The 15454-nt window shown below is 41.1% G+C and overlaps 1 protein-coding gene across 5 annotated transcripts in view; it reads left to right on the top strand.

Annotated features, from left to right (window-relative positions):
* The first annotated feature begins 405 nt into the window (after positions 1-405).
* FBXO10 (F-box protein 10) overlaps positions 406-15454 on the top strand; it is a 97781-nt gene continuing 82732 nt past the window's right edge. For 4 of the 5 annotated variants that reach the window (XR_013170329.1, XM_077147663.1, XM_077147666.1 and 1 more), the window contains exons 1-2: positions 406-618; positions 3669-3787. Coding sequence is in view for 3 of the 5 variants with exons in the window: in XM_077147663.1 (XP_077003778.1) it covers positions 3713-3787 (75 nt within the window). In the remaining 2 variants the exon portion in view is untranslated. The remainder of the gene's footprint in view (positions 619-3668; positions 3788-15454) is intronic. The other variant, XM_077147665.1, reaches the window with a different exon arrangement.

Below are 15454 nucleotides of genomic sequence, written 5' to 3' on the forward strand. Positions count from 1 at the left end.
AATTGGGTTGGCTGTCTTTTTGTTGTTGAGTTGGACAATCTCTTTATAAATTCTGGATACTAGACCTTTATCTGATATGTCCTTTCCAAACCTCCCTGCAATTTCCACCCACGGTTTCTATTTCTGCCGCTTCTTGGTCACACAATACAAGCCTTATTGGTCCATCCACAAGCTCGCCTTTACAGTATCTGAAGGCTGACCCGCCCCCGGGGCGTCTCCCCTGGTCCTCTCGGCTGCAGGACTGCCCCGTTAGCGTCTCTCCCGGTCCCCTCGGCTGCGGGACCGTCCCCCACTGGGGTTCCTTTTCCCCCGCGCAGTGCTATGAAGGCAGCACCGGTCCGCAAGCTCGTTTGGTAGGCGCGCGCCCGCCGCTCCCGACATCCCCCGCCCCGCGCGTCACGTGACGGCGCGCGTCCCCCACGAGCCCCCGGCAACTGTCCGTCCCCAGGGCGGGCGGGGCGGCGCTCTAGGTGAGTTCGCGGGTTCCGTGTCCCGGAGCCGCAGTCCCCTCAGCTCGGCAGCCGTTTCGCGGTGGCGGCGTGAGTAGCGGGCAGTTCTAGGATATCCGCGGCCGCCGCGGCCCGGACGCTGCTGCGAACGAGCGCGACCCCGTTCGAGGTAAGAGGCGGTCGGGCCCGCGGAGGTTGCGGGCGAACTTATTACGCCCGCCTCCCGGAGATGCCCGGGGTTCCGAGCACGGGGCGGGCCAGGAGGACGGGGCTTGAGCGCCTTGGGGCCGCCTCCCGAGGAGGTGCCCCTTGGTCCTGGCAAGGCATGAGCATCTGGTCCGGCTTCTGGAATGAGGATCCTGGCAGGACCGTGGGTGGTGGGGGTGGGGTGCCCTCAGGCCGCCCGCGACACCGAGCTCCCCTCGTTTGCTGGCACCTGGAGGGTTAGCCACTCTGTAGAACAGCCTGTGCCTTGGTTTCCCCTCTTGTAAAACCACCGGGCCGAGAGAGTGGAATTCCGCAGTTGCCTACAGTTCTGCGGTTTTGCGCTTAAGTGAAGTCGAAGAGGAAGAAGCAGATCTTTGGGATGAGATGAGTCTTCACCTGGGAATCCAGGAGTGAGTTGGGTCTGGTTTCCTTACCTGCTGAGTGTCTTGTGTATTTTGAACAAATCACAAGCCTCTGGGAGAATCAGTTTCTACGTCTTTAAAGATGTTAAGCCCTGCCTACCTCCCTCGTATGTCTACCGATGGGGAAGCCATTTGAAGAGCCAGAACTCTGGAGTCTTTAACAGACCTGGGTTCAAGTTATGATTTGGCTGCATACTAGCTTTATGACCTTGAACCTGATAGATTCCTCATCTGTTAAAAAGAGATAATAATAGTACTTAGCGTATGAGGTTGCTGTGAGGATTGAAGTATAAAGGGCTTAGCACGGTGTCAAGCACAGAAGTGCTCAATAAATAGTGCTGTTAATATTATAAGTATTTTTAAATTAACAGACTTGGCAGTGCTCCACATGAGGGTCTTTTAGTCAATAATAACATTTCAGCTTCTCTATATTTGGTTCTAAAAATAGTGCTGTTTAGGTTTTCTAAGATAGGGACCATAGGGCACCCTTCCCCCTTTTCTCTTTCTGGTCCCCCTTTGCCTTTTAAAATTGGCATGTGAACCTGTTGTTCCTAACAAATGAGTCAGGCAGGATAGGAACATTAATTTATTTGAGCAGATGGGTATCAGATTCCCTCTGAGGGAAAAGAAAAGTCCCAGGCATGTGCTGCAACCAAAAAAAGCACAGTACAGTGATTGACTGTCAGAGCTGGAAGATGCCTAGGAAACCATCTAATCCAACTACCTCCTTTTGCAAATGGAGAAAAATGGGCCCAGAATGAGAATGGGACTTTGATTTTGTCAGAACCCAACGAGGGTTGCAAGGGTAGTTCAGTGGTAGAATTATCACGTATCAAGCCAGAGACCCGGGTTTGATTCCCAGCCCATGCGCTTTCCAGAAACAAACAAGCAGAACCCAACAAAGCTTTGGTACTGGATAATGGAGAGAACACACATTTTACCAGGCACTGTGCTTTCCCTGAGTGCTGAGCTTAATTCTTCGTTTATTCAACATATCTTTATGGAGTACCTACTATGTGCTTGCACACCTACTAGGAGCTGGAGATAGACCTGTGAACAAGAAACACATGGTCCCTGCCCCATGTGGCTTTTCCCATAGCTAACTATGTTAGTTTGAGATTATATAACATATACATAATTACTCTGCTGATCCTCAGTACCTTTTTAATTTTTTTTGTATGCTGTATGGCAGAGTCATATTTCATTTTTTTTCATGTGAGTATCCCATTATTGTAGCATAATGTTAATTTTTTGTTTTTGTAGGTTTCTTTGTTTGTTTGTTTATGAAGTGCATGGGCCAGGAATTAAACCTGGGTCTCCCGCAAGGCAGGCGTGAATTCTACCACTAAACTACCCTGGCACCCCATTCAGTACATTTTATAATAACCATAAATTCCAGCTCCCAGTGAGGTTGCTGCATAACACCTGGCCCCAAGAAACAGAAACACACATAGAGACCTGAATTGTTTCAGAATCCTTCACAGCAGTTCCAGAACCTAGCTGAAGCCTAGTAAGATTTTAGAGACTGGAGAAAATGTTACTTTGTCAGGAGTTTTAGTAAAGGATTAACCTCTGGCCTAGAGCACTTGGATTCCTCAGTCTGGCTTCAGGTCTTTCATTGTTTTTAGATTTCTGAAAAAAGCTTCCCTCTCCCTAGTGCCTTCATTTTGGTTCCATGGTTATCAGGGAAATGGTATTTTTACTAGTACAAAGTAGCTGTTAATCAATAAGTGGTCATTCACATACCAGTTTGCTATGGATTTCTGTTTCCTGATAGTATTTTTCTTTCTTTTCAATTGCATTACAATGACATTGTCCTTCCTTCCTTCTTCCTTTCCTCCTTTCTTCCTTCCCTGCATTGGTACAAGCATTGGTAGAACCAAATATAGACTCTGGCCTTAAGGACCTCAGAATCCTTGAGGGGATAAAACAGAGGGCACGAACACATCTTTACTATGTACAAGAAGCACATCATTAGGGGCTTTAATGAAGGTGTACCTAGCCAGCCAGCAAGAGATCTCAGAGGTAGGAGAGATGGTGTCCTGTACAATCAAGATATCACATACCTTGCAAGATGCTTTTCAGAGATGTGGAAGAAACAAATTCCTTTTACATTTCTCAGTCACATAATAATTGGATGGAACAAGAAGCATTTTATTCCTTAAGTTTGCCTTAATGAATGAACCTTCTCAAGTTATACATCATGGGCTTTGTTTGAAATGTCTGCTAATTTTTCTCTTATTACCTTCTTTGTGATTTATTAGTTTCCTACTCAAATCTAAAGTATTTGATATTTGTGTGCCTAAAGGTACATATATAGAGACATTTGATTTAAGATTTTGTCAATTTCAGTTTAGATGTTTAACTTATGTGTCTCATTTCACAGGTTGGGTTCTAATATAGTCACATATTTCTTCCTTGTAACCTCCCAAGTCCCCTAATGCTCTTATTAGTGAGAATTCTGATACTTCCCTCTTCCAAGCCCCTAGAGACTTATACAGTCCAAAGGGGTCAGTCTTAATTCCACTCTCCAGAGGAGAGAGAACTGCGGAGTTTGAGTGGTCCACCCACATTGTTATTTCTGACACAGCTACATGGTATCACTGTTGAAGAGCTGGCCTGTATGGTTCAAGGATGTGTGGTCACTGCTGCTCAACGCCCTTGTTGGACCAGATCCCTGCCGGCATGATGCCATGCTTGGATTCCAAGGTTAGAGCTTTTTTAGTTTATTCTCCTATGCTTAGCAGTTTTTCCCAGACACCACACACTAGACCTTGTGTTGAACCTGTCACCAGATTGGGTTCCCGAGACTCCTGGTGAGTTCCCTCTTGAGGCATCCCTTTCCTCCTAGCCTTGGTCATAGTCCCTTCAGATTACCCAAAGTGTTTCCCTGTTTTCAACTCTTTTATCAGAATTTGGTGGCTCAATGCCTTTTCTCCTTTCTAACCCTAACGAAGTTTCTTTAATAAATTGGTTCCACTTCCTCTCCAGGATTTGCCTACCATGGATTCTCAGGAATGGCAGCTTTCAACAGCTACCTACTGTGGGACTTTGGATGCCTATTCCTTATGTTTCCATATGTAAGAGGAGTCTCCTCAGTGCCTCTTGGCAAAGCATAGATCTGCTCCCAGACTTTTTCTCCACCTGTGTTAGTCCCAAGTCCTAAGAGAAGTCCTTTTTTATTGTGAAATATAAGATATGTATATACAAATTCCAAGTACATTTTAACAGATGGTTATAGAGCAGATTTTAAAGTTTGGTATGGGTTACAGTTCCACAATTTTTCATTTTTTCTTCTAGCTGCTCCACAACACTGGAGACCATAAGAAATAGCAATATAATGATTCAGCAATCATACTCACTTTTAAATCCTGTCTTCTCTGGTATACTCCTCCTTCTCTTTTTTTTTTTCGTGAAATATAACATATATACAAAAAAGCAATATTTCAAAGTACATTGCAACATTTAGTTGTAGAACAGATTTCAGAGTTTGGTATGGGTTACGGTTCACACACATATAGCCCACACATGGTATACAGTCAGTGGCTAGCAGTATCATCACATAGTTGTGTATCTATCCACATGATCATTTTTAGAACATTTGCCGCATTCCAGAAAAAGAAGTAAAAAAGAAGAAACTTTGAATAGGGCATGAGATTTTTTCGGTTTGTCTAGGTTAGTGTGATGCCCTGATAAATCCCAGAGTGATTTGAACAGTGAATAAAGAAGTATTTGCAAAGTCCCCTTTTGCAAATACCGGGGGAATGGGGAGGAGGGGGGAAAGTTCAGCTTCTCCATTTGGAGAGTTCCAGATATTCACACAAACAGTGGGGACAACCAAATCAATAGGCCAAGGCTTCAATGTTGAGCTTTGCCCCTATGAAACTTATTCCTACAAAGGACAGGCTAAGCCAACTAAAAATTAGGCCCAAGAGTCACCCCGAGAGAACCTCTTTTGTTGCTCAGATTTGGCCTCTCTCTCTCTAAGCCAACTCCACATGTGAACTTACTGTCTTCCCCCCTACATGGGACGTGACTCCCAGGGCTACAAGTCTCCCTGGCAATGTGGGACAGAAAGGCTGGGATAAGCCAGCACATTGGTGTCAAGAAAGAGAAAGCCTTCTTGACCAAAAGGGGGAAGAGAGAAATGAGACAAAACAAAGTTTCAGTGACTGAGAGATTTCAAACAGAGTCCAGAGGTTATCCTGGAGGTTATTCTTATGCACTATATAGCTATCCCTTTTTAGTTTATGGTGTATTGGAGTGGCTAGGGGAAAATACCTGAAACTGTTGAGCTGTGTTCCAGTAGCCTAGATTCTTAAAGACAACTGTATAAAGATAAAATGTTTACAGTGTAACTGTGTGATTGTGAGAACCTTGTGTCTGATGCTCCTTGTATCCAGGGTATGGACAGGTGAATAAAAAATATGGATAAAAACAAATAAATAAATAATAGGAGGGACAAAGGATAAAATAAATTGGGTAGATGGAAACACTAGTGGTCAATGAGAGGGAGGGGTAAGGGGTATGGTAGGTATGAGTTTTTTCTTTTTATTTCTTTTGTTGGAGTGATACAAATGTTCAAAAAATGATCATGGTGATGAATATACAACTATGTGATGCTATTGCGAGCCATTGGTTGTACACATGTATGGAATGTTTTTATGTCAAGAATATAGTTTGTATGTTAAGTTTTTACAGTAAAAAATATTTTTAATGTTTTTGCATGAGGAAAGACAAAGGAATGTCATTACTGCAGGGTACTGAAAATAGATGGTAATTCATATTTAAAAATTTCAACTTATGTGTGAGACTAAAGCAAAAAATGGTTATTTGTTACAAAATTTTTAATTTGACTAGTGCATTTCCTAATATAAGTTATGTAGATAGCTTAATTGAACACCATAAGTACATGGAACCTTGAGTAGGACATGAGATTTTGTGGGTTTGTCCAGAGTGATGCCCCGATAAATCCCAGAGTGATTCAATCAGTGAGTGGAAAAGTATTTTCCAAATCCCCCTTTGGGGAATGGTGAGAATGGGGAGAAATTCAACTTCCCCAAGTTGAATTCTTGATATTCTCACAAGCAGTGTGGACAGTCAGAGTTGTAGGTTGAGCCCCCAGTCTTGGGGTTCGTTCATATGAAACTTAACCCTGCAAAGGATAGGTCAAGTCTACTTAAAATTTAGGCCTAAGAGTCACCTCCAAGAGCCTCTTTTGTTGCTCAGATGTGGCCTCTCTCTCCAGCCAACGCAACGAGCAATCTTACCACCCTCCCCCTGTCTACGTGGGACATGACTCCCAGGGGTGTGGACCTTCCTGGCAACGTGGGGCAGAAATCCTAGAATGAGCTGACACTCAGCATCAAGGGATTGAGAAAACCTTCTTGACCAAAAGGGGCAAGAGTGAAACGAGACAAAGTGTCAATGGCTGAGAGATTCCAAACAGAGTCTTCAAGAGGTTATCCTGGAGGTTATTCTTACACTTTAAATAGGTATCACCTTGTTAGTCAAGATGTAATGGAGAGGCTGGAGGAACTGCCTAAAAATGTAGAGCTGTGTTCCAGTAGCCATGTTTCTTGAAGATGATTATATAATGATAGAGCTTTCAGAATGTGACTGTGTGATTGTGAAAACCTTGTGTCTGATGCTCCTTTTATCTACTTTCTCAACAGATGAGTAGAACATATGGAATAAAAATAAATAATAGGGGGAACAAATGTTAAAATAAATTTAGTTTGAAATGCTAGTGATCAATGAAAGGGAGGGGTATGGGGTATGGTATGTATAATATTTTTGTGTGTGTTTTTGTTTTATTTCTTTTTCTGTTGTCTTTTTATTTCTTTTTCTGAATTGATGCAAATGTTCTAAGAAATGATCATGATGATGAATATGCAACTATGTGATGATATTGTGAATTACTGATTATGTATATAGAACGGAATGATCATATGTTAAGAATGTTTGTGTTTCTTTCTTGTCATTTTTTTAAAAAAATTTAAAAATTAATTAAAAATTTTTTTAAAGTTTTAGTCACGTATCATAAAAAATGTATGTATGTTAAAAAAAAGACTTAATTGTAAAAAAAAGGAAAAACTCATATATCCCATATCCCTTACCCTTCCCTCTCATTGACCACCAGATTTCAATCTACCCAATTTCTTACCCTTTACCCCCCCATTATTAATTTTATTTGTGTTTTTATCTTTTTACTCATCTGTTCATACCCTGCATAAAAGGAGCATTAGACACATGGTTTTCACAATCACACAGTCACATTGTAAAAGCTATATTATACAGTTGTCTTCAAGAATCAAGGCTGCTGATTCTTGAAGGATAACCTCTCAATTCTGTTGAAGTCTCTCAGCCACTGAAACTTTATTTTGTCTCATTTGTTTCTTTCCCCTTTTGGTCCGAACGCTTTCTCAATCCCATGATGCCAGGTTCTGGCTCATCCTGGAAACTCTGTTCCACATTGCCAGGGAGATTTACACCCCTGGGAGTCATGTCCCATGTAGTGGGGAGGGCAGTGAGTACACCTATTGAGTTTTCCCTTTTTTTTATTTGCCCTTTTTTTTGGAGGTGGGTGGGGTGGGGGTGGGGTGCCTGGTCCAGGAATTGAACCTGGATCTCTCACATGAAAGGTGAGCATTCTATCTTTTGCCCAATTTTAAACTGGATTCTTTCATCTTTTTGTTGTTGAGTTGTAGGATTTCTTTATATATTCTGGATATTAAATCTTTTTCAGATATATGGTCTCCAAATATTTTTTCCCATTCTGTAGGTTGTCTTTTTACTTTCATGACATAGTCCTTTGATAGACAAAAGTTTTTGTAATTTTGATAAGGTCCTTTTATCTAATTTTCCTATTGGTGCTTGAGCTTTGGGTATAAAGTCTAAGAAATCATTGCCTAACATAAGGTCCTGAAAGTACTTCCCTATATTTTTGTCTAGGAATTTTATAGTTCTGCTTCTTATATTTAGGTTTTTTATGAATTTTGAGCTGATTTTGTTTACGTTGTGATGTTGAGGTCCACCTTCATTCTCTTGCATATGGACATCCAGCTTTGCCAGCACCATTTGTGGAAGACACTTGTTGTAGTTTGCTAGCTGCCAGAATACAATATACCAGAAACAGAATGGCTTTTAAAACAGGAAATTTAATCAGATGCTAGTTTACAGTTCCAAGGCTGAGAAAAATGTTCCAATTAAAACAAATCTGTAGAAATGTACAATCTAAGGCATCCAGGGAAAAGATGCTTTGGTTCAAAAGGCCGATGAAGTTCAGGGTTTCTCTCTCAAGTGAGAAGGCACATGGAGAACACAGTCAGAGTTTCTCTCTCATCTGGAAAGGCACATGGTGAACACAGCCAGGGTTCCTCTCTCGTCTGGAAGGACACATGGTAAACATGACATCATCTGCTAGCTTCTTCTCCAGGCTTCCTGTTACATAAAGCTCCCCGGGAGATATTTTCCTTCATCTCCCAAGGTCGCTGGCTGGTGGACTCTGCTTCTTGTGGCTATGTTGTTCTGCTCTGCTCTCTGAATCTCTTCCATTCTCCAAAATGTTTCCTCTTTTATAGGACTCCAGAAACTTGTCAAGATCCACCCAAATGGGTGGAGACACACTGTCACCTAATCCAGTTTAACAACCACTCTTGATTAAATCACATCTCCAGGAAGATGATCTGATTATAGTTTCAAACATACAGTATTGAAAATGGATTATTCTGCCTTTATGAAATGGGATTTAGATTAAAAAATGGCTTTTGTAGGGGACATACCAGCACAACACTGTTCTTTTCCGATTGAGTGGACTTGACACCTTTGTCAAAAATCAGTTGGCCATAGATGTAAGGCTTTATTTCTGAGCTCAGTTTGTTTCCATTGGTCTATATGTCTTTGTGCCAGTACCATGCTGTTTTGTTTACTGTGGCTTTGTAGTAAGTTTTAAGATTGAGAAGTGTAAGTCCTCCAACTTTGTTTTTCTTTTTCGAGATGGCTTTGGCTGTTGAGAGCCCCTTACCCTTCCATGTAAATTTGATTATTGGCTTTTCCATTTCTGCAAAGAAGGCTGTTGGATTTTTTATTGAAATTGTGTTGAGTCTATAAATCACTTTCACTTGAATTAACATCTTAACAATATTTAGTCTTCCAGTCCATGAACATGGAATGTCCATTAATTTAGGTCTTTGATTTTTTTTTTCTTGTAATGTTTTGGAGTTTTCTGTGTATAAGTCCTATATATACCTAATTAGATTTATTCCTGGATATTTAATTTTCTTGGTTGCTATTTTAAATGGGATTTGTTTCTTAGTTTCCCTTTCTGATTGTTCATTACTAGTATATAGAAACACTACTTATTTTTGCATGTTAGGCTTATACCCCGCCACTTTGCTAAATTCATTTAATAGTTCTAGTAGCTTTTGTGGATTTTGCAGGATTATCTATATATGGGATCATGTCAACTACAAATAGGCAGAGCCTTACTTCTTCCTTTCCCATGTGGGTATCTTTTATTTCCTTTTCTCGCCTAATTGCTTTGGCTAGAAATTCCAGCACAATATTGAATCCTTGTTCCTAATCTTAGAGAGAATGTGAAGTGCAGGGTCCTCTTTATCTTATCTGAGCCAGTCCCCTTTTCCTGAACTTGGGCTTGGCTTGCTAGTGGCCTTAGGACTTCCCCTTGTACAGTTTACAGGAGTTGGAATGCCCCCTCTCCTCGCTGTGAAATAGACTTTAATATCATCCGGGGTGCTCTATTTTATAACTTAATTCAGGTAGCCCTTTGCCCCAGGCCATTTCCACCTAATTATTTCTTCTTACACTGCCTTGGCTGACTGTAAGCTATTTCTCTGCCCTCAGGACAGATTCTGGGAGGACAAGCCAGAGGAAGGTTTCCTAGTTCAGTCTTTCTGACTTGCACAGAATAGATTGGTTCTGACATATAGGTAGACATGCAGTGCACATAGGGGTTGCTTGCTCCCTGAAGGAAATGCTAAATCTATTTCTAAAAATTAAAAAGAAATTCTGTACCCTTTATCATATCTGCTATTATTTATTAGTATTTGATATTAAAGTCAGGATTAAATGGCAAGGTGCTTTTCCTAAAATAATAGGATGCTCAGTTTTTCCTATTCAGATTTTCAAAGGATAAGAAAGCAAAATTATTGTTATTCATGATATTGAGCCCTCCCAAATTTTCTGTTATGTGAAGACTCTACCAAGCAAATAAGAAAATCCCAGGGGATTAAAATTAATATATAGGTTTCTTCTGGTTTATTCATGCCCTGAGGGAGAGGGAGAGGGAGAGGGAGAGAACAAATTTATGCTAATAAACTAGACAATGTAGATGAAATGGATGACTTCCTAGAAAGGCGTGAATAACCAACATTACCTTGAGAAGAAACAGATGACCTCAACAAACCAATCACAAGTGAAGAAATTGAATTAGTCATTAAGAGGCTCACAAAAAAGAAAAGTCCAGGTCCAGATGGCTTCACATGTGAACTCTACCAAACATTCAAGAAAGAATTAGTGCCAATCTTGCTCAAACTCTTCAAAAAAACTGAAGAGGAGGGAAGGCTCCCTAACTCATTCTGTGAAGCCAACATCAGCCTCATAACAAAGCCAGACAAAGAAACTAAGAGAAAGGAAAATTGCAGACCAATCTGTCTAATGAATACAGATGCAAAAGTCCTCAACAAAACCTTGCAAATCAAATCCAGCAGCACATTAAAAGAATTATACACCATACCCAAGTAGGATTCATCCCAGGTATGCAAGGATGGTTCAATATAAGCAAATCAATTAATGTAGTACACCATATCAACAAATCAAAGCAGAAAAACTACATGATCATCTTGATTGATGCAGAAGAGGCTTTTGACAAAATTCAACATCCTTTCTTGTTGAGAACACTTCAAAGGATAGAAATAAAAGGGAATTTCCTCAACATAATAAAGGGAATATATGAAAAACCCACAGCTAACGTCATCTTCAATGGGGAAAAACTGAAAACGTTCTCACTAAGATCAGGAACAAGACAAGGACATCCACTGTCACTGCTGTTCTTCGACATTGCATTGGAAGTTCTAGCCAGAGCAATTAGACAAGAAAAAAATAATAAAAGGCATCAAAATTGGAAAGGAAGAAGCAAAACTCTCATTGTTTGCAGATGATGTGATACTATATGTTGAAAACCCTGGAAAATCCACAGCAAAACTCCTAGAGCTAATAAATGAGTACAGCAGAGTGGCGGGTACAAGATCAACACTCAAAAATCTGTAGTGCTTTTACACTAGTAATGAGCAATCTGAGGGTGAAATCAAGAAAAAAAATTCCATTTGTAATTACAACCAAAAGAATAAAATATTTAGGAATAAATTTAACTGAGGGTACAGAAGACCTATTCAAAGAAAACTATCAGAAATTGCTAAAAGAAATCACAGAAGACTTAAATAAATGGAAGGACATACCGTGTTCATGGATTGAAAGATTAAATATAGTTAAGATGTCAGTTCTACCTAAATTGATTTATAGATCCAATGCCATACCAATTGTTCTAGTTTGCTGGCTGCTGGAATGCAATATACCAGAAACAGAATGGCTTCTAAAAAGGGAAATTGAATAAGTTGCTCATTTATAGTTCTAAGGCTGAGATAATGTCCCAACTGCAGCAAGTCTATAGAAATGTCCAATCAAAGGTATCCAGGGAAAGATACTTTGGTTCAAGAAGACTGATGAAGTTCATGGTTTCTCTCTCAAGTGAGAAGGCACATGGTGAACACAGTTAGGGCTTCTCTCTCATCTGGAAGGGCACACATGGCAAGCACGGCATCATCTCCTAGCTTTCTGTCCTGGCTTCCGGTTTCATGAAGTTCCCTGGGAGGCGTTTTCCTTCTTTATCTCCAAAGGTCACTGGCCTGTGGACTCTGCTTAGTGGTGCTGCAGCATTCCTGCTCTCACCGAATCTCCCATTCTCCAAAATATTTCCTCTTTTATAGTACTCCAGTAAACCAATCAAGACCCACCCAAATGGGTGGAGACATGTCATCACCTAATCCAGTTAAACACTCTTGACTAAATCACATCATCCAGGGAGATTATCTGATTATGGTTTCAAACATACAGTATTTTATAAGGATTATTCTACCTTTATGAAATGGGACTTTGATTAAAACATGGCTTTCCTAGCAGGCATAAATCCTTTCAAGCCAGCACACCAATTAAAATCCTAAAAACTTACTTTGCAGAAACAGAAAATCCAATAACCAAAATTATCTGGAAGGGCAGTGTGCCCCGAATAGCTAAAAATATCCTAAGGAAGAAAAATGAAGTCGGAGGTCTCATACTACCTGACTTTAAGGTGTATTACGAAGCTACACTGGTCAAAAAAGCAAAAAAAAAAAAAAAAAATGGATATACTGACCAATGGAATTGAATAGAGTGTTCAGATATTGACCCTCTCATCTATGGACAATTGATCTTTGATAAGGCAGTCAAGCCGACTCACCTGAGACAGAGCAGTCTCTTCAATAAATGGTGCCTAGAGAACTGGATATCCACATGCAAAAGACTGAAAGAGGACCCATATCTCACACCCTATACAAAAATTAACTCAGAATGGGTCAAAAACCTAAACATTAGATCTACGACTATAAAACTTTTAGAAAAACATGTAGGGAAATGTCTAATAAATCTTATAAAAGGAGGCAGTTTCCTAGATCTTACATTCAAAGCACGAGCATTGAAGAAAGAAATAGATGAATGGAAACTCTTCAGAATTAAACACTTTTGTTTCAAATAACTTGTCAAGAAAGTAAAAAGACAGCCTACACAATGAGAGTCAATAATGGAAACGATATATCAGATAAGGGTCTAGTATCCAGAATATGTAGAGATTCTTCAACTCAACAACAAAAGGACAAACAAACCCATTTACAAAATGGGCAAAAGACATGAACAGACACTTCTTAGAAGAGGAAATACAAATAGCTAAAAGGCACATGAAAAGATGCTCAACTTCCCCGGCTATTAGGGAAATGCAGATCAAAACCACAATGAAATACCATGTCACATCCAACAGAATGGCCATTATCAATAAAACAGAAAATGTCAAGTGCTGGAGAGGATGTGGAGAAAGAGGCACAATTATCCACTGTTGGTGGGAATGTAAAATGGCACAATTGCTGTGGAAGGCAGTTTGGTGGTTCCTCAGGAAGCTAAATAGAGAATTGCCATATGATCCAGCAATACCATTGCTAGGTATCTACTCAGGGACATGAGGGCAAGGACACAAACAGAAACTTGCACACCAATGTTTATAACAGCATTATTTAGAGATGCCAAGAGATGGAAACAGCCCAAATGTCCATCAACAGACAAGTGGTTAAACAAACTGGTATATACATATGATGGAATATTATGCAGCTGTAAAGTAGAATAAAGTTATGAAGTAATGTAACAACGTGGATGGACCTTGAGGACATTATGCTGAGTGAGATTAGCCAGAAACTAAAGAACTAATACTGTTTGGTCTCTTATATGAACTAACATGAATGAATGAATGTGGGGAATTGCAGTCAAGAACAGAGACCTACAGGAGATAGAAATAGGGTAGATAGTGGTTAATTGGAGCTGAAAGGGATACAGATTTTGGAACAGGACTGATTGTAAAAATTCAGGAATGGATAGCACAGTACTACTTAACTGTAGTATAATAATGTTAGTACACTGTATGAAGCCGAATGTGAGAATGATGGAGGAGGTGTGGGGGTACAAATGAAATCAGAAGGAAAGCTGGATGATAAAGACTGGGATGGTATAATCTAGGAATGCCTAGAGTGTATAATGATAGTGACTAAATGTGCAAATTTAAAAATGTTTTTGAATGAGGAAGAACAAAGGGTTATCAGTACTGCAGGGTGTTGAAAATAGACGGTAATTAATATTTTAAAACTGGCTTATGTGTGAGACTAAAGCAAGAAATGTTTATTTGGGACTTCCTGGAAGATGGCGGCTTAGTAAGACGCGCGGATCTTAGTTTCTTCTCCAGGACACCTACTAGGGGAGTAGAAACGATACAGAAAGCGCCCAAAGCCACAACAGAGATAAAACAGACAGCGTACCCCATCCTGGAACGGCTGGCTGGCTGAGAGAAGCAGCTCGGGTGAGATCGCCGAGGCGCGCGGGCCTTACCGGGCGGGGTGGCAAGCGGCCGGAGTTACTCCCTTCCCCCTTCCCGGGCCGGCTGGGAGAATTGGAGAGGCGGTCCCCTGAAACAAAGACGGCTGGCGCCCACACCACGCACAGCCCCCGGACCAACTGAGAGAATTGGATCGGAAACCCCCAGGCCGCGGAGAACGGTGACGGGTGGGGGAGGCCCCTTCCAAACCCGTGACTCCCGGGGAACGTGCACTCTCTTGGGCGGGCCGCTGCCGCTGGCGCCCTCCCGCCACGCTTGTTGCCCAGGGCCGACTAGGAAATTCGGACGGGCTCTTTCCCTGGCTGCGGCGACCAGCAACCCTCCCTGCGTTCGGACCCCGGGCCGGCTCAAGCCGTTTCGGCTAGCGAACCCCCAGGAAGGCGAGAGTTTTCCAAAGTTTAAGGTCCCACAGCACCTTTTACTGGTGGGACCCGCAGACAAACGTGTGCCACGAGCGCCACCTACTGGGCAGGATAAGAAAAACAGAACCCAGAGATTTCACAGAAAAATATTACAACCTTGCTGGGTCCAACACCAAGAGAAATCTGAATAAATGCCCAGACGCCAGCAGCAGAAGATAACTGTCCACGCTCAAAAGATTGAGAATATGGCCCAGTCAAAGGAACAAACCAATAGCTCAAATGAGACACAAGAGCTGAGACAACTAATGCTGAATATACGAACAGAAATGGAAAACCTCTTCAAAAATGAAATCGATAAATTGAGGGAGGACATGAAGAGGACATGGGCTGAACATAAAGAAGAAATAGAAAAACTGAAAAAACAAATCGCAGAACTTATGGAAGTGAAGGATAAAGTAGCAAACATAGAAAAAATAATGGATAGCTACAATGATAGATTTAAAGAGACAGAAGATAGAATTAGTGATTTGGAGGATGGAACATCTGAATTCCAAAAAGAAACAGAAACTATCGGGAAAAGAATGGAAAAATTTGAACAGGGTATCAGGGAACTCAAGGACAATATGAACCGCACAAATATACGTGTTGTGGGTGTCCCAGAAGGAGAAGAGAAGGGAAAAGGAGGAGAAAAACTAATGGAAGAAATTATCACTGAAAATTTCCCAACTCTTATGAAAGACCTAAAATTACAGATCCAAGAAGTGCAGCGCACCCCAAAGAGATTAGACCCAAATAGGCGTTCTCCAA

The sequence above is a fragment of the Tamandua tetradactyla genome, chromosome 2, assembly GCF_023851605.1.
Source record: "Tamandua tetradactyla isolate mTamTet1 chromosome 2, mTamTet1.pri, whole genome shotgun sequence".
NCBI classification, from domain to species: domain Eukaryota; kingdom Metazoa; phylum Chordata; class Mammalia; order Pilosa; family Myrmecophagidae; genus Tamandua; species Tamandua tetradactyla.